Source organism: Sphaeramia orbicularis, chromosome 15 (genome assembly GCF_902148855.1).
Source record: "Sphaeramia orbicularis chromosome 15, fSphaOr1.1, whole genome shotgun sequence".
NCBI classification, from domain to species: Eukaryota; Metazoa; Chordata; class Actinopteri; order Kurtiformes; family Apogonidae; genus Sphaeramia; species Sphaeramia orbicularis.
This window is the reverse complement of record NC_043971.1, coordinates 30711438-30731512: the sequence shown is the minus strand read 5'-3', so window position 1 is coordinate 30731512 and position 20075 is coordinate 30711438. Positions and strand designations below refer to the sequence as shown.

The 20075-nt window shown below is 36.4% G+C and overlaps 1 protein-coding gene across 1 annotated transcript in view; it reads right to left on the bottom strand.

The window, feature by feature from the left end:
- The window catches only part of ryr2b (ryanodine receptor 2b (cardiac)), a 90697-nt gene extending 76180 nt beyond the window's left edge, over positions 1–14517 (bottom strand). Inside the window, exons 1-7 of the mRNA XM_030156652.1 lie at positions 14470–14517; positions 10493–10612; positions 7925–8029; positions 1883–1963; positions 1632–1710; positions 1433–1545; positions 1071–1194 (exon numbers count right to left, since the gene is read on the bottom strand). Coding sequence (XP_030012512.1) covers positions 1071–1194; positions 1433–1545; positions 1632–1710; positions 1883–1963; positions 7925–8029; positions 10493–10612; positions 14470–14517 — 670 coding nt within the window. The remainder of the gene's footprint in view (positions 1–1070; positions 1195–1432; positions 1546–1631; positions 1711–1882; positions 1964–7924; positions 8030–10492; positions 10613–14469) is intronic.
- Between the last annotated feature and the right edge of the window lie 5558 nt (positions 14518–20075).

Sequence of the window (20075 nt, the reverse complement as noted above, 5' to 3'; positions counted from 1 at the left end):
GATTATAACTCTTTGAATAATGAACCTCCAATGTCCACCTGGTCTTTTTTGCTTATTGTGTCTGTAAAAAACAGTCAGATAATGTCTTGTGATTAATTACCTTTGCCCAATTTTCCAAAATACTTGGAACTTTCAGCATCTGGTAGTTACTTACAATTTGCTGCATGATATAACAGTCTAGTTACAGTTTACAATGAAGAAAAAACACAACAATGGGATTAGATTTTACAGTTATATTGGAGAAAAAAAGGAGTGAAATTGTGCATGAATGTGTATGTATTCACTGGTAACTAATGGGCTGCTCCCCAGGCTTCAGGTAGAGGCATGAGTGAAATTACTGTAACGACTCCATATTAGCTGTATAGCTCAACGTCTCAGCTTTAACCCTTTCATACATAGTAGTCACTACAGTGGACAGTTATTCTACAGCTGTTCCCTTGTATATTCATATTTTTTGTGGTTTTAGTTCCATATCAGCCAACACAGTGGATGCTTATGCACCATCCCATAAACTGCAATTCATACCATTACTGTAACTTTGCTGTTCTCAATAAACCTGATCTGCAGTAACATGTTTTAGTGTAAATCAATTGTTATTTGTAAGACAAAAAGGTTTTTTTTTGCATATTATATCCATGAGGTGAGTAATAACTAGCATTAGAATTTGTTAAAATGTGAGAAAACATCAGATTAGCAGCATTAAAATGTTTTTTATTTCATTGTTTTTATCTCACTTTCTGATATTGGGTTTTAAACACGTTTCTTTACTTCAAAAGAACATCTTTGTAACTCCATGGAAAAAAAAAAACAAAACTCAATCGCAATTTTTTTTCATGCCTAAGGAGGAATAAAAACGAGAAGAAAGAAAAACAAAATCTTGACTAAGGTTGTCATAACTCATGAATGAAAGGGTTAAACCGTTGCAATTTTTCCGACAGCACAAACCGTGATAGAATTGAACTAAAGAGTTTTTGCTCAACACCAACTTAAACGCAACAAATCTATGAGTTTATACAGGTTCAGGCACTCACATTTTTTTCAGCATTATAACAAAGCAACAAAAGACTTGCCTTGAGCAACTCCACCTCCAGAGCAGATGGGAGCAACACACCAGAGAGTCTGCTGGAAAGCTGCATTAACAACCAAACTGTCACTCAGGCCTTTGTTGTCAAACACTGTGCCGAAGGATAGGTGCTAAAAAGACATTTAAAAAAAAGGATAAGTGCATCAGCATCAGCAGTGCACACAACTTCTAGAATAGTTTTTATCATTCACTCAAACAACTTAAGGAGAACAAAAGCACAAGTTTCTGATCCAACTACTAAGCCAAAGAAAATGAGACCAAATATTTTTTTACTTTCATAAATGAAGGTTAACAAGTGAAAGATGCATGAAATCAGGGTATAAAGAATGGAATCCTCTATTCACTCACCAAATATCTTTCAGAGGAGACATTGACCAATATGAGATCATCTCCAACACGAACCTTCTCTCCCTCTGACCTTTGCCTCGACGCTGGGTGGACCGTCCACCAACATGCCTCATCTCAAATATCAAAACAAACACAAACATATGCCTATTTGTTCATCAATTGCTTAATAATAGCTAAGTCATAGTTAAAATCAAATCACCTGTTTCATCCTCTCTTAGGCCGACGTCAAAGGCCAGTTTATCACTCGAAGACTGAGATGAAGCCAAACAGCTCAGATACTGGGATCAAGGGGCAGGAACATATTTGAGTAAACACATATACATACATACATATATATATTTATACATATATAAATAAAGCCACTAAGAACAATTCCTTTTCCAGGCATCCTGCCTGGAGAGTAAAACTGCAGTCCTTCGTTTATATCTGCATTATGTTGAGATGACTCACCATGCCACTGTATGAGTGTAGAAACAACACTGCCTGACCATAAAGAAGAGTGCGATGGCTCCCACAAGCTCCACTTCCTGCCTGTAAAACACAATCATTTACTAGACTGTGGGGAAAACAGACAGCAGAAAAAAGAACATGAACACTACAAAAAAAATCTTCTCAATTCTAAACTGAATAATAATGAGTATCAATAAAGCAGAACTACACAAATGAATGTAACAGGAATCATGATGAAATGTGTTCCTTGTGTCAGTTTCTTTGCTTGTTAGTCTTTGTAATTGCCAGCTGTTCAAGTCTTCAGGTGGTTTATTCCCCAGTAAAAAAAAAAGATGGCGTTGACAGAGTTTCTCCAGATGAAAACAAACCAGATCCCCCATGAAAAGTATCATACAAGTACAACTCTGATGTTGGGAAATTGTGAAAAATAGGTAGAGAAAATTAAATGATTAGCAAGTGTCTTAAACCCATAATTCATTCACAATAGAACACAGAAAATATATTGCATATGTTTACATTCAGAAAATGTATAATTTTAAGAACTAAATAAGGTAATTTTGAATTTGATGGCAGCAATGCATGTTTGAAAATTAAATGTTAGCTGTCAATGTGTGGGAAATAAGGAAACTATTGGTTAGAGTTTTGGGGGATGAATGTTGTCCTATTGTTGTCTAACATGGGATTCCAGCTACTAAACATTAATGGGTCATCTACTACAAACCAATGCTCTTGTAATAGATGCCGTATGCAGTTTAACATCGTCTTGCTGAAATATGCAAGGCCTTCATTGAAAAAGATGCTGTCTGGATGGGAGCATACGTTTCTTTAAACCTTTCAGCGTTGATGATTCAAAATGTGCAAGGTGCCCATTCCATAGACACTAACGCAGCCCCATTCCATCACAGATGTAGGCTTTTTGAGGTGAGTGCAAATAACAGGCTGGATGGTCCCTCCTGGATGACATAGCATCCATGGTTTCCAAGAAGAATGCCAAATTTGGATTCATCTGACCACAGAACAGTTTTCCACTTTGCGTCAGTCCATCTCTAAATGAGCTTTGGCCCATTTCTGGATCATGCTCATGTAATGCTTCATTGCAGGAAGGCTCAGCAAACTATGTTTACAGATAATGATTTTTGGATGTGAGCCCCTGCAGTGACTTCCATTACAGATTCATGCCTGGTCTTAATGCAGTGCTGCCTGAGGCCCCGAAGATAATGATCATCCAGTTGTAATGGGTAATGTAGAGTGGACCCGAGAACAGACACTCAGACAAGTAACAGTTCCAAAAATCTTTATTAGATGATCCACAGAAGATAACCAAGTAGTGGGAGAGCTCTGGTGAGCAGGTGCATGTACCTGACTCAAACTCATGTCTCCCACACAGCAGGCAAGACCACCGCAGTTGAGCCAATGATGCAGGCTGACTGAGGCCTCAGTCTTAGAGAAAAGGCAGAAGCAATAAACAGGCAGGACTGGATTGGGGAATTAGAATGAGGACACAAGCTTGTAGCACTCTCACTGAGAGTATGTCAAAGTAACAAGAGGCTCAAACGGCAGTGGATGGAACAGAGCTTGATCTCAGAGAAGGACGACAGAGGCAAGGAGACGTGGTCAGGAACAGGCCATAGCAATGTGTCGAGGAAACTGAGGGGCAAAGGAAGCAGGTAGCACAATCACTGAGGGGGCTGTCAATGTAGTAGGTGGCTCGAACGACAGCAGATGATACGGAACTTGCTTTCAGGGAAGCCAAGAATAGAACACACCAAATGAGAACCAGGGAGAAAATGGGCACATCTCATAGTCAGGAACAGAAGGCAGAGATGAGAAAATGTAGGCCCCTTTTACACAGCACTTCTGTTACAGGAATATTTCGTCTTTATTCCAGAACGACATCTGTGTAAATGAAATGGTGGGATCATTTGGTCCCACCTTTATCGCGGTTTTGTAAAGCCTGTGGAGGTAGTAACAGAGCTGTGATAAAGGTGGAATCATGATTCCGAAATGCAATGTAAAAGGAACACCTCTCATTCCACAAGTAAGGTGTAACGTTTTGATGATGTATTGCATGTCCAACCCCCGCGCCAGGAGGATTTAAAAATGAGCGTGGGCTGTGTTCAGTAGAGAAACATATCAACACGACCAGAAAGATGTCGAACTGGGGAGATGCCGAGATCCGTGAGCTGTTGTCACTTCAGGTGGAGGACTCTATCCATGCTGACATTTGTGAAACGGTGAAAGATGGGGCTTTCAACAACACAATCCTTGGGGTATTTCCAAGACACAAGCTGTACGTTACACTGTACACTGCACTGCGTCACCGCCCCTTTGATTCTGGAATGCAGGTCCACTGTGTAGAAGTCCAGCCTGTCTCACCTCTCTTACTCCTTTGGCTTGGCTGTGTAAATTAGTCGGTGGTGGAAAAAAGGTGGGATCACCATCTTGTCATTTTTCCAGGATCTCTGTGTAGAAGTGGCTGTAGTCAGGAACAGGCCGTGTCAAAACCAGGAAATCAAATGGAGGATAAATTCAGTAAAAACAATCTGCCAATGAGTGAGTGGACCAGAGCTGCTGATATACTGGCCAGATGATTAGGCACAGCTGGAAGCAACAGGTGGATCTGCTTGTGGCTGATGAGATGTGGCAACCAAGGTTATCATAGTTTTGGATTTTTCATGATAGTTTAGTTTTATTGAGTTTTGACTTTTTTTTCTCTAATTCAGTTAGTTTTAATTTGTTTTTAGAGCAGGTTTCTTAGTTTTTATTAGTCTTTATTTTCTTCTAGATGCTTAGTTTCAGTTAAGTTTTAATTTTTTTCATATCTTTTCTCTTCTTCGCCGTTGTATTTGTGGCACTATGTGAGTAAAACATGCATTAAAATAGTTGTCCCCCATTTAATTTGTTGAAGATGTTGAAGATGTGAAGCTACTGTTCTTGACTGTTTTGTTAGTGAAATGTGTGTTGTGAAAGGTATATTTAATTTCACTAGCAGAGGGCGGATGGAGTCTTGTGCAGCAGTAGCTGACATTAGTACATGATTATACAGAGCGAGTTTAGTCAGTACGTGATGAGCTGTGAACGTGTCACCAAGTCCGCTCTGGTTAATAACTACATTCTGTGTTTTGCAGGTAAGCTGGTTGAATTTAACACACATAAAACAGTGGTCATGCTTCTTAAGCACCAGGTACCTTTTGAGGATAACAGTCGTTAAGTTAAAGTAGAGTTTTATTAGCGTGTGAACTAATGTGGCGGACGCAGGTTAATGGCGCGGTCCGTACTTTAAAAACTAGCATGCTAGGTGTGTCAGATATAAGCTAAAACGGTCTAAAATAAGTGTCACAAATGCACAAGAGTTATATGAGACTGAGACTGAAGAAGACATGTAAAATAGTCTTGAATGTTAATAGTTAAGTGTTGCTACATGTGTGCACCGATACCCATGCTAATTTAGTTGCTAAGCTAATGTGATAGTTTGTGTCCTTTGCATGTGGTATATTGGTTAAAACTGTATGAAGGAACGGTGTTAGTGAATAAATATCAGATCAAAGTGTACATGATGTGTCATAAATACATTAAAACACATTGGTTTAAGGTAACAGTTCATAGTTAATTAGAGATTAAAAATGGTAATTAAAACAGGTAAAAGACTGGTTAACAGCAATAGTAAATGATTTATTAAGTTCATTAAACATTTGTGTCAGAGTAAAATGCAGAAAGTGAATTTTGTCGATCAGTGAATCTTATGTTTTGTGTAGAAACTGTAGTTCACCCTGTTTAAGTGTCTGTTCAGAAGTTATGTTTCATGTGTATTTGCCGGTACTAATAGTGTGTTGTGATGATAGTACATGATTATACAGAGCGAGTTTAGTCAGTACGTGATGAGCTGTGAACGTGTCACCAAGTCCACTCCGGTTAATAACTATATTCTGTGTTTTGCAGCCTTTGCAAACAGAAAAAATATGTTGCGCGCAGAATGAGTTGGCCCATCATTCCTGCATGTGTTACATATTCATATAAATCCCAGACAGGACTCTGCTGCTTTCTCCCAACTCTGGTCTCCATGTTTCCAGGTAGAGGCGGGACGAGAAGACGACTCTAAACCACAAGTGATAACAAGTGACGGACCGTGAAGTGTCATATGGTGCCGCTAGCTAAAATTGCTAGAGCGAAGTAAATCGATTTCGAATCAATCCGACATTGACAAAGACGAAAACAAAGGGAATTTTATCCATAATTTTTATCCGTTTTAGTTAGTTTTGTAAGAACACAATACAGTTTCAGTCAGTTATTGTTATAATGTATAATAATGTATATGTTATATTGTTATGTTTCTTTTAATTATAGTTTTGATTCATTTCAGTTAACTAAAGTGTTTTTTCAATTCTAGTTTTCGTCATTTCATTAGTTTTCGTTAACGATAATAACCTTGGTGGCAACGTGAGGGAGGAGACATCAGTGACGCAAACTTGTTCATCCTTGCCCATTTTGCACAAATATTAACCTATATTCTCTGAGCTTTTGATGATATCATGTACTACCAGTGATGGGAAAAGTGAAGCTTTCTGAAAAAATTAACCTTTCCAACAGAGTTGTATTGAAAAAGGCTTACTGCTTGAAGCTTGTTTCGATCATGTGACCCATGATGTCAGAAGCTTCATTTGACACCTTCACCACATGACTGGTTCAAACGCCGATTTAGTGGTAGCGGTTCATGCTTCACTGCTCATAAATCTGTATGGATGATTTGATGAGAACTTGAACAAAACAAATAAATAAATACATTAATCAATGAATCAATGCAGGATTTATCCACATCACTAAAACCCAATGAAGTAAACAGATGTGACATGGAGCTTTAAAGCTTTGGTGTCACAGGTAACATCACTACATGCTATTATTATTACAGTTTCGGCAGATTCTGGAACACTTTTTACACTCAGTCATGTTACTGCCCTAATGCTAGTTCACCTAATTAGGAAGAAAGTGTTTTTCCAATAATTTATCTTAGTACCACTTATATTTTTCCAGCATTTTATTATCCCAGTCCAAACATTTTAGTGATGTGTTGCTGCCATAGCATTCAAAATGGCCTTATTTCTTCCATAAAATGGTACATTTTCTCCGTTTAACCTTCATCTTGTGTTAGGGTCAGCACCAACCCATTTTAAGTTTTAAATACATAAATGAACCACATAAAAATATATGTATTACATCAAGGCTTTTTGACTTTGTCAGGAACCTCTATTTCAACAAAATAATACTTTTTTTTTTTTTTTTTTTTCACTAAACTATGAAATGTTCTGGTTGAAATTATGACCAATTTGTTTTTAGGGTTGGTTTCGACCCAGTTATAAAAATAAGATTATAAAGCAACAAAAAAAGCCAAAACTGCAATCATAAATGTACTGTCACACTAACAGTCAGCTCCTCTCCCAAACATGAGAGCATTTGGGGATTCTCATTTTGCCTTGTTATCCAGTTTACCTGCACAAAAACAAAACAGGCAAAGACAGGCATGGCCACACATGTGAGGTCAATTCAGTAGAGAGTAGGTGACTTGCAGAGTGCACATTGAGGAGTATACTGACAAAAAAAGGCCCAGAGGCTCACACCAAAAATATTAAAACTAATATTTTCATGGATAAGGAAGCCTAACAAGGTAACCAAGAGATGAAAAACAAATTGGATGATAGATAATTGTTTTTAGTGTATTTTACAGCTGATTTAAGACATGGGTCAAAACCGACCCATTAACATAAGAGATGGTAACAGAAAGCTAACACAAGAGGAAGGTTAAAAGTGATGTTTTCTGTGCTCTATTGTGAACATAATATGGGTATTTTTTTTTTGTAATCTTTGCATTTTGTTTTAATTTACCTTTTACAAAACATCCCAACTCTTTTGGCATTGGGGTCTGTAAACAGTAGCGTAGTACGTTAAAAGAGATGAATACATGAATACAACCTGCACAGTTATCTACAAGTCATTCATGACTATTGGGGATGAATGAGGTACTTAGCAGAATCCAAGGAAGAAGCTCACTTTTGTTGCCAGTTTCTCTCTGTGGGCCAGCATTTCCTGCAGTGCTCGGACAGAGAGACACTGGGCCAGAACAAAGCCACATACTGACAAGTCTGGTGGAACATTCTGTAAAAAAAAATAGAGAGTGCAGAATGACTTAAGTGCCCTGAGGTAGCTCAAAGTCTCTCTATTGTCTTTCTGGGCCAACAAGAGTTACGACAAACACATAAATTATAAAAACAGGCTGAATAAATAAGTTAGGAAACGTTTAAATGCTGAATTAAACATCACCGGTGATAAGTTATTCATTTAGGGGGTGAATAAGCATTAGGAAAGCATAATCAAAGTTTGGGTAAAATACTGACCAGGCGCAGTCATTAAAGGTTTATACACAGTGAGATTCAGGGATTGTCTTAAAGTTTAACAGGCCATAGAAATGTTTTTGCCTAAAGTTTCACCCATGAAGACCCAGCACTACTTTTGTGTCAGTTCCCAAATTAATTTTTGCCTTTTGTCTCTATTTAACCTTTCTTAAGAGATGTATCAGCATTTATTATACATATTATCCTCTGTATTTTGCATTTTTTCAGTCAAAATCAGGTATTTTCCATTATTTAATTGGGTGATCATAAAGATGTTCATAAAACCTCAGATTAAAGTTGAGAGTTATATCAAAAACAGAGAAAACTGAAGAATAAGTGACTTTTTCAGTAACATAAAACAAGTGTCTCCATCCACTGCCACTGATCCAGCTCCATGGGTTTTACTGGTGAATCAATGTTGCAGAAGATGACAGTGTTTCCATGGTAACTACAGAGCCTCTGAACATCCAAATGGGTCATTTCTGATGACCATGAAAAGCAAACAGCATTTTACACCAATTATTTACATGTATTGATCGGATTAATGGATCAACAGGTATTAAACATTTTAGATCAGTAGATGGTTTTGGTCGCTGGTGGCTGTTTGGGTCTTTATGGGTTAAAATGTGTCTTGTGGCACCTAACGGTGAAATTGAAGAAAGGTTGTGTTTGGTTTGTCTGTTATTTGGTTACAGGGATCACAATCCAACCTATTACATAAGGGTAATATATCTTAACATTCAACAACGCTGCTGTAAAATAGAGAAAATAAGTAGTAGGATCTTCTGAGCTAATGTAGAAACACTGTGGATCAGTGTAAGGATGCAGCTCACTCTGCAGACATAAATGTCTCATTATCATATTACAGAAATACATGAAAACACATTCATTTCTTCAGAGCAGGGGTGACAAACATACGGCCCGTGGGCCAAAACCAGACCGCCAAATGGTCCAATCCGGAATGAATTTTTTAAATGCAGAAATTACATTGAAGATATCAAGAATGTCACAACTGATTTTACTTCAGGGACCAAATACAGCAAAACTCAATCTCGAGTAAAATAATAGTATAATAACCCTTAAATCAGTGGTTCCCAATCTTTTTTGGCTCGTGACCCCATTTTAACATCCCAAATTTCTGGTGACCCCAGGCATTCAAAACAGAGACTTGTTTTTTTTTTTTTTTTTTTTTTTGCTAAAATTAAGTTGTTTTGATCATGTAATAGTTTGCCATACTATGTTGCAAATAAACGTTAATTTTAGATGACATTTAGTTTATATAATGTATATTATTATGGACGGAGGCAGAAAAGCCAGGTGTAGATTACTGCACAAAGTGAGAATTTTATTTTCCTTGGTCAGGATATGTACAGTCAGTCCAGGTTGGATTCACAAGGCTGACAATTAATACTGAACAAACAATAACTCAAACTATGAATTATGAAAGAGCTGCAGCATCTGAAACTGACCACAATGAACATTTGACAGATAAACAGTACCACAGTGCTTCAGTTTCAGCTTCACAGTTTGTCATGCCTTTTATGGATTGGTATTGTCTCTCTCAACTCACCATATATTTTTTATTAGTAAGTTGTTGGGTTTTTTGGGGTTTTTTTTTTTTTTTTTTAAATCAATTACTAGAAATTTCAGGCGACCCCATTTGAATTCCAGGTGACCCCACGTGGGGTTCCGACCCCAAGGTTGAAAAACACTACCTTAAATGATAATTCCAATTTTGTCTTTTTGTTTTCATGCGATAAAAGTAAAATGACATGATGAAAACATACAATTAGAAACTATACTTTCATACAAAATGTGAATAATCTAAACCACTATGAACAACCTAAAATTTCTTGAGAAAACTAAGTGGAATTTTTAATAATATTATGCCTGTTACTAAACGTTTTGTGCCTTTGTAGATTCACTGTGATCTGCAGGTTGTAAATGAGAAGCTGAGACATTATATTGTTGAAATTGCACTTCTACTTTTTTACACTGAAATAAACAAACATGTTGAGTTATTATTTATAATTAATTACTGTTATTTTACTTGTCCAATCCACTCAAGATTAAATTGGCTTGTGTGTGACCCCTGAATTTAAATGACTTGGACACCCCTGCACTAGACATTTAACCCTTTAACACCTGAGATACCATTTTAATTAAATATCTGACACTGAATGCAGTACATAATAGAGTTGTACTTCTTTGAGGTGGAGTTCTTTACCTTAGAGTTAGAGGTGGGCTCAAGTGAGCAAAGTCTGCTACCAAAGCCTTCAGCGGCAAGACACAGCTTCACATGTTCATCCTTGGAAGTAAACGTACTCTGCAAAACCACCTCATCTTCCTGACCACGGGAAACAAAACATAAAACATAAGAGTTACCAGATGACAGATTATACAAGAGAGCATAAACTGAGATTCAAGTAAGATGCAAGTGAAGGCCAGAATTAATACAGATCCATGAGATTCATCAAACAAAACCTGAGGGCAGGGGTGTTAAACTCATTTTAGTTCAGGGGTCACATTCAAACCAATATGATCTCAAGTGGGCCAGACCAGTAAAATAATAATCATATTAACCAATAAATAATAAATGTAAAGTGAAAAACAAGTAAAATGACATTTTGAAAATGTGAGTAACCTGACCTACCATGTACAACCTGAAAAATAAGTGCAATTTCAACAATATTATGTCTCAGCTTATTATTAACACAGCTGAGAGATTATAGTGGATCTACAAATGAACAAAACATTTAGTAACAGGCAGAAAATTGTTAAAATTACCCTTTTTTTCTCTTTAGAAATTTCAGGTTGTATTTGTTCAGGTTATTCACATTTTATTATGATTTTAATTGTGATAATGTAATTTTCCTTTTTTTTTTCCACATTAAAACCAAAGAGAAAATTTGGTGTTGTCATTTTTTACCCCTCGGCCAAAGGGTATTGTAATCATTTTGTCGTCTGTCTGTCCGTCTGTCCATTCAATGACATAATCACATTATCCGAATAACGCATTAACACCAAATTTATAATGTGGATGCATCTTGGCGTGGAGCAGAAGCCTATTGAAAATCAGTGACCTTGACCTATTTTTTCAAGATCAAATAGCGACATGTCTTTTCAAGAAGATAATCACATTATCTGAAGAACACGTTGACATATCCACACCAGATTTATACTGTGGATGCATCTTGGCATGGAGCAGAAGCTGATTGAAAATAGATGACCTTGACCTACTTTTTCAAGGTTGAATGGTGTTGTGCAGTTATAATATCTGAGTACTTTCAAATATAAATATGAATGTAATAAGTTTTACACAAAGGCAGTCTAATCTAAATTATAGGGCAGTAACTTTCAACAGAATCTTAAACTGTATTTGGGGTATTAAAAGTGCGTATTACGTTATGTTTTTATGTTATTATGCTATTATTTTACTTGAGATCACATCGAGCCCCTGAACTAAAACAAATTTTGACACCCTTCATCTTTAATGTCGTCGTGTCAAATTCATCTTGCGGGCAGAATTGGACCCTTCAGGGGTGAGGTTTTGGTCCACGGGCCGTATGTTTGACACCCTAGCCACATCAATTTGACTTTATCAAATTTTTCCAGTTTGTTCTGACTGACAACAAAATTAAAACTGCAAATCCCCTTAACTAACATGCTGTGGTGTGTGTTTGTTGTCTGTCCTCATACTGTAAATGCGACTGTAGATGTCCGATAAGTAAAATCTTATCTTTACATGAATGAATTAGTCTTTCCACGTCTATTTAAGGAACAGCAGAGCAATGACAACAGACGACACCAACACTTCTCTGTACCCGCACTGTGCACTTCCATATTGGGAAGACACTTCACTGTGTGACCCCTGATTCACCCTTTTATCCACTCCTCATATCAGCGGCACTTTGCAATCAGTCAAACACACTGCCCGACACTGGACAATGCCCGGTATTCAGACGACTACGGCACTCAACAGAAAGGCTACTAAACATGTACTAGACTCCAAAGCTAAATCCATACATCACAAACTCTCACAGATTAAATGCATGTTCATTTAGCAGCCACAGGCCTTCACAAGTCTTTATTTAGACTTCAGTTTGACATTGGTCCATCTATTCTACTCCATATATTTAATTCTATAATGTAAAAGAGGTATCTCCGGCATCAATCGGCGTATCGATTGTACAAAATGAGATTGTCTCAAAGTGGGCATGTGGGTTCAGCGATGATCTCCATCTTCATCACCACACACTCTTCTGTGTGACATACCCTTATCAGAAGGCAAAGATAACAGGCTGTGAGAGGAGGACTTACAGCCAGGCAACACTGATACAATCTTCTATTGACGATGAAGACAGTTATTTGTAGTGTTACCAGATAAAAACACTAAAAATGCTGCTGAGGTAGAGAAATGTAACCTGGATTTATAACCATGTTTTTAATGTATACGACTTCATGAAGAACATATTAGGAAGGTGGATTAGACTAACAATGAAAAGTAATGACATTTGAACAATAAAGTCATCAAATTCTACGAAAAAAGTCACGATATTATGGGAATAAAGTCCTTATTTCTCAGTAAAAAAGTCAGGATATTATGTGACAATAATTGAAATATTTTAAGAAAGAAAATTCATAATTTAAGAGAGTTAAGTCATAATAGTTTGAGAGGAAAAGTGGTAATTCTACTAGAATAATTTCATAAAGAAGGAGAAATTTTCAATATTTATGAATTCACAGGGTCAAAACTCCAGGATTTGGGTGCAAATTTTGACTGCCAGATTTTTTTTCTCTTTAAAATATGATTTTTTTTTAAAGTCTGACTTCATTTTATACCATTATGACCTTTTTTCTTGAAAATGGTTAGGAAATTATTTTCAGAATATTTTGATATTTTTTAAGACTTCTTTTTAACGTGCAGCCAGGGACAACAGACAAAAATTCGCCCTGTTTGCTAACTCTGCCACATTTACTGTGAGTTATGTTTCTGTTGATTGATGAACAGAATCCCTGTCAAATGATGCAGTAAAAACAAATACCAATCTGACTTCTGTCTCAATATATGATGACTGTATTCTTGAAAAGTCTTATCCTCCTCCTCCTCCTATCACTTAACTCTCAAAGACCTGAACAGCCTCAGGCAAACAAAAGCATCTTCTGATCTAAAATGTTTAGTAACTTTTAAGCCACTAATCCTATCAATACATGTAAATAATTCAGATAAAATGCACTTTTCATTGTCATCAGATATGACCCATTCGGATGTTCAAAGGCTTTGTCGTGAACATGGAAACACTGTCATCTGCAACATTCACTCACCAGAAAAACCCATGAAGTTTGACAAATGATAATTGTAGACACATGTTTTTATGTAAATGTTAATGATATATTTTGCTGAAAAACTATTTTTTTCTTCAGTTTTCTCTGTTTTGATATATTACCTTTTGAATTCACTGAGAGCTTTTATGAACATCTACATGATAAGTAAATTACCAGATTTTCCCTGAAAAATGGAAAATATAGAGGATAACATTATAGTAAATGGTTATTTATCATTTAGGAAAGGTTATATGTGTAGAAAAATTGATTTGGAAATCACCACAAAAATACTTCTTGACCTTGATCCACAACTTGAAAAGTACTCAGTAGAGTTTTGTTCACAATGTTAAAATATCCAACTTCTGCTCCCAAAGATTAGAAATTGTCCCATGGATTATGCTTCACCCTTAGTGTTAAATGCTGCAGTGGTTTTGCATAATTCTACAAACAAAGAGAATAATTTGCATATGTGCTTGTTGTATAATGATAATATAAATAGGAAGAAAAAAAGTTATGTTGAGTAAAAGTCAGAAGAAAAGAAATAATAAAAAATGAAATTAATATCATGAAAGAAGTAGAAAAACACACACTTCAAAAGTTCCTAAAACTCAAGGTGATACTTCAAACATGTTTTTTCTGTTTTTTTGGAAGATATTTGACTTGAATCTTGTGTTCGTTTCAGTTTTTTTTTTTTTTTTCAGTGCAAGACACTAAAGTTGAGTTTGTCCACTTGACTATATGAGCTGAGAAAGTGACTCACTTGTCCTGCTGTTAATATCTAGGGTTAGAGAGCGCTGACACTTCTGGAGCGAAAAACTTTTGTTACCTACTCTAATTTGTGTCCTGACTATTGATAGAGTTAACAAGAAGCTGACTCACCATTCGGAGGAACTGGAATTCATCTTCAGCTTCTCCAGCTTCTGTCATTTTCTCAGCCTCACAGGCCACATGAAGCAACTTAGACTGGGATAATGTTGGTGGGAGTGTGGGAGGACTGGTTCAGGACTGGAGCTGGAGCTGGAGCTGTGAGGACAAGGTGAACGGCCATTAAAAACGGGGCGGAGTTTGCACTTAAATAAGATATCTACAGGTCATGTGACTCGACTCCTTGGCCTTTTCATCAGGAAGACTGGTGGGAAATACAGCATGTCAGGCTGATGTCAGGTGAAGAAGAGTTAAAACTGGAGACAATTAATTTCAGTACATGATTCCATATACAGCTCAAATTTGATGTCTGCAGAGGACCCAAATTTAGACAAATTCATTATGAACTGCCCTCATAGTTTGTCCCCGACTCTACCACTGTCAAAACCAGTGGAAGCAAAAATGAACTGTCTTCTATGTCAATTAGGCACAGGGGGAAACTTTACTCAAGTAAAAGTATAAATATCATAGTGTAGACTTCCTATAGTATGACTCCTGCATTTAACCCTTTCATGCATGAATTATGAGAACCTTAATTAATTTTTTTTTTTTTTTTCCTGAGTGTTTTTATTCCTCTTAAAGCAGGGGCGTCAAACTCAGTTTAGTTCAGGGGCCACATTCAGCTAAATTTGATATGAAGTGGGCCGGACCAGTAAAATAATATAACAACAATATAACATAATAATATATAAATAATGTCAACTCTAAACTTTCCTCGATGTGTTAGTGTGAAAAAAGTAACATTACATTATGAAAATGTTTACATCTACAAACTACCCTTCAAAACCATGTGAATAACATGAACAAACTGAATAAATATGTGCAATTTTAACAATATTATGCTTCAGTTTACTATTTACAGACATAATATTATTAAAATGATACTTATTTCTCTTACGACATTTCAGGTTGTTCATATTTGTTCAAGTTATTCACAGTTTTTGCAAAATTATACTTTGTTTTAGTGTAAATACATGAAAATATTTACATTTACAAAGAGAAAAATTTGGAGTTATGAGTATTTATAGGTTATTACCGTAGTATTTTAGTGCTCCAACCCACTTTAGATTATATTGGTCTGAAGGTGGAACCTGAACTAAAAGGACTGTTAATATCTTAGTGTAATTTTTGCATTTCACACAAAGGGTCGAACTGGACCCTTGGCGGGCTGGATTTGGCCCCCGGGCCGGAAGTTTGACACCTGTGTCTTAAAGCATGAAAAAAAATGCAATTGTTTTTTTATGAACCTATTTTTCATGGAGTTACAAAAATGTTCTCTCAGCTGGACACCATGCATTTGATTTTAGAAGCAAAGAAACATGCATTTACTGATGTACTGAGAAAACTATGAAATAAAAACTTTTTTTTTTCTCACATTTTAACATACCTGCAAGAAGATAATATGCAAAAAACATTATTTAAAAAAACAAATAAGCAAAAAAAAAACTTGATTACAGTCTAATAACAGTTAATTTTTTACACTTAACCATGTTAGTGCAGATCAGGTTTGTCTAGAGCAGCAAAGTTACAGTATTGGTATGAATTGCAGTGTATGGGATGATGCATAAGTGTCCACTGTGTTGGCTGATTTGCAACTAAAACAACAAAATGCATAAATATAGAAGAGAACAGATGTAGAATAGCTGTTCACTGTAGTGACTACTATGCATGAAAGGGTTAAAATGAGTATACTTATATATCAGTATTTCCAGCAAAATATACTGAAAGTGTTCTATCTGCAATCTTCTCTTTTCCTGTTTTATTGATTATGTTTTAATTGTGTTTTTTTAACTTGTCTCTTTTCCATTTTTGTAAAGCACTGTGAATTGCCCTGCGTATGAATTGTGCTATACAGATAAATGTTCCTTGCCATAAAGCAGTGGTTCTCAACTGGTCTGTCTTCAGGACCCACTATCACCCCTCAATAACAAGCTGCGACCTAAATTGATAACAGTTACATTTCTCAAATGTATTTAATAAAAAGATGGTGTATTTTGAACCTGAGAAAATACAGTATGAAAACACAGAAGACAAGTTTAATGATAAAACCAAAGTGACCAGCAGGTGGTGATGCTATATATGGAAATATTCCCTTTAACACTAAATTAGATACAGTTTAACCGAAAATAAAAATGCACACACTGTTAAAAATTAAGTGTATTCAGTCATTTATGCAAACATTAGACACACTGAGGTTTTTGTCCTCAATGTAGGTAAAACCATATCTGATGTAGTCATTGTCATACCTGAGTTTTGCCATGATATTAGTGACGTGCAGATCGATACTGATATCGATATCTCCAATTCTAGATCTTTACACTCTAGAATTGATTCACAAATCAAAATATCGATACTTTTAATACTTTGATCATTTGAGGTAAAGTATATCAGGAACACAGTGGGAAGTCGCTAAAGTATTGGGATGTTGTCTAAATACTATGCAGTTGGTGGGAACTACTTCTTCTTCCACCTGGGTAAGTGTGTACTGCGTCACACTTCTCAGTCAGTCCTTCCCAGCCCTGAGCAAACTAGCAGTGACATACCTGGGAGTGACTGCCACTTCTGGAACAGCAGAGAGTCTTTCCAAAGGCAGGAGAGGTTCTGAGAAAAAAAAAAAAAAAACAGAACAGACTAAAGGGGAAAACAGTAAATATGTTATTGTTCCTTAACAAAAACTTGTGAATGAGGGAAAGTGTCGATGTTGGATGCTTTTGTTGAAGTGTTACGTGTTTAATATTTTCAGATTTCATGTTAACGTTCATGTATTGCAAATTAATATGCAAGTTTTCCTTTTTATGATAGTTCTTAAACAATAATTATTGTCATGTCTTGTATTCTTTATGAAATTATGATTTGAAATACACTTTTTTTTTTTAGATTTTCCAGACATTAAGTGTATTTGTTCAAAGTGTCGGCATCGGATCACTATCGCTGATACCAGGCTGAATTTTACTCTGTATCGGGTAATTGTAAAGTGGTTTGGTGGATTTCGTCATTCTTTGATGTCTCTTTAAGAAATGTTTAACCCTTTCATGCATGAATTATGAGAACTTTAATCATGATTTTTTCCCGCGTTTTGATTCCTCTTTAGGCATAAAAAAAAACAAAACACAATGCGATTGACAGCTTTTTATGAACTTATTTTTCATGGAGTTGCAAAAAAGTCCACTCAAATGGATATGATGCATTTAATTTTTGAAGCCAAGAAATGTGTATTTACTGGTATACTGTGAAAACTATGAAATAAAGACACTTTTCATGCTGCTAATCTGATGTTTTCTCATATTTAAACATACTCTAATACTAGTTACTACTCACTTCATGGGGATAATATGCAAAAATACCCATTTTGTTAAAGAAAAAAGGATAATTACAGTCTAATAACAATTGATTTACACTCAAACGTGTTACTGCAGATCAGGTTTATCAAGAACAGCAAAGTTGCATGATGCATATGTGTCCACTGTGTTGGCTGATCTGGAACTAAAACAGCAAAACCCATGAATATACAAGAGAAGAGCTGGAGAAGAACTGTCCACTGGAGTGACCTATGCATGAAAGGGTTAAATATTATAAATCATAGAATCATCTATCATAGAGTTTCTATTTCATGGGTAGATAATGAGTGCAGTTCATTTTTACCCCCGCCAAGGAGGTTATGTTTTTGCCAGGGTTTGTTTGTTTGTTTGTCTGTCTGTTTGTTTGTTTGTCTGTCTGTTAGTGTGCAACATAACTCAAAAAGTTATGGACAGATTTGGATGAAATTTTTAGGGTTTGTTGGAAATGGGATAAGGAAGAAATGATTAAATTTTGGTGGTGATCGGGGGTGGGGGGGCCCACGGGGGGGGGGGGGGGGGGGGGGGGGGGGGGCACTGATCAGCCTTGGCGGAGGTCTGCGCTCTCCAAGTGCTTCTAGTTTTGCATGCAACGCGAGTAACATTTAAAGTATTTTTGATTGTTAAACTAGTTATCGTGTTTTATTTATATCAGAAAATTCTTTTTTTAGAAGGTACTTTCCATGTAGTGCCTATATGCAAGCTGAATTGTGCTGAATTAAATTGAAAATTGGTTTTAAAAAAAAAAACAAAAAAACCTAGCTCTCATTCAGAACCAATACCACTTGACCCACGTATCGAAGACTGGGTCTCAGTGGTACAGACAGATTAATTCACATGCTGTGGATAAATGAGAATGACTTCTAATCTTTCTGGTGTCCCCCTAATGATTACTGCCAAACCCATGATTGTTTCATACATCACCACCTGTCACTCATTCCACTTGTACTCAAAAACAATACATTCCATGGACTAAATGCATTAACATGTAGGCTGTTGAATGCTTTATGCCCCTACGGGATCACTTACTGATTAAATTTAGCAGTCTTTGCTGCCCATGAATCAAAAATCCAGTTTCATAGAGTGTATTGCATAACACAACATCAACAACATCAACAACTAAAAAGACTTTTCATCTGTTACTGGTGAAAAAACATCTGTTCTTGACTGAATGAGGTATGCCTCTGAAAATCTGAAATCAGATTCTTCCAGCAGGTAAGAATTTAGAGATATGGGAACATGTTAAAAAATACAATCTTGTGGAAATAATGCAGCTTTGGAAAAAATGAAGAAACCACTGCAATTTCCGCTGAAATCAGCATGTCTGCATGTATGACAGCCATTCCATTTATGTGTCTGTTGAATTCCAACACAAGCATATCTTATTCTATGTAATAAACACCTGATCCATGTCTTATTTAAGAAGGAGAAGTATAAACACCACTACTGTGACCTATACTATCTTCTTGCAATAGGCAAAAACAGTGCTATTAGTACCACAAAAATGACTGGAATCCAAAAATAACTCTTGAAAACTACTGGACTTCTGCTCTGATGATGTTCCCAAACTCTGAGGACTGGTTTTTCTATCAGGACAATGCTCCTGGCCTCAGCTAGGTCAATAAAGGTGTGGATGATGGACCACCAGATGAAGACCCAGTCATGTTCAGCCCAATCTGTAGACCTGAACCCACTTTGAAAACTTCTGGAGAAAGATGGATGGGCACAAGCCATGGAACATGTCTGAGCTTGTTGAATTTCTATGCAAAGAACTGCATAAAGTCATCCAACAGCAAAGGTGGAGAGCCAAGACACATGAAAGCTGTCATTGAAAGTCAGGGTTATTCCACCAAATACTGATGTCTGAACTTTTCCCAAGTTACAACATTAGTATTGTGTTGTTTAGAAATGAATATAAACTGGTTTTCTTTGCATTATTTTAGGTCTGAAAACACTGCATCTTTTTGGTTTTTTTGACCCTGTGTCGTGTTCTGCAAATACATGCTCTAAATAACAAATTTGGGAGAAATGTTGTCGGTAGTTTAGAGAATGAAACAAAAATGTTCATTCTACTCAAACACATACCTGTGAATGGGAAAATCAGAGAAAACTAGAAGTATTTGGAGAGCACAGACCTCCGCCAAGGCAGATCAGTGCCCTGGATGTGGATGAAAATTTCAGGAAATGTTGATACTGGCACAAGGAACAAATGATTAAATTTTGGTG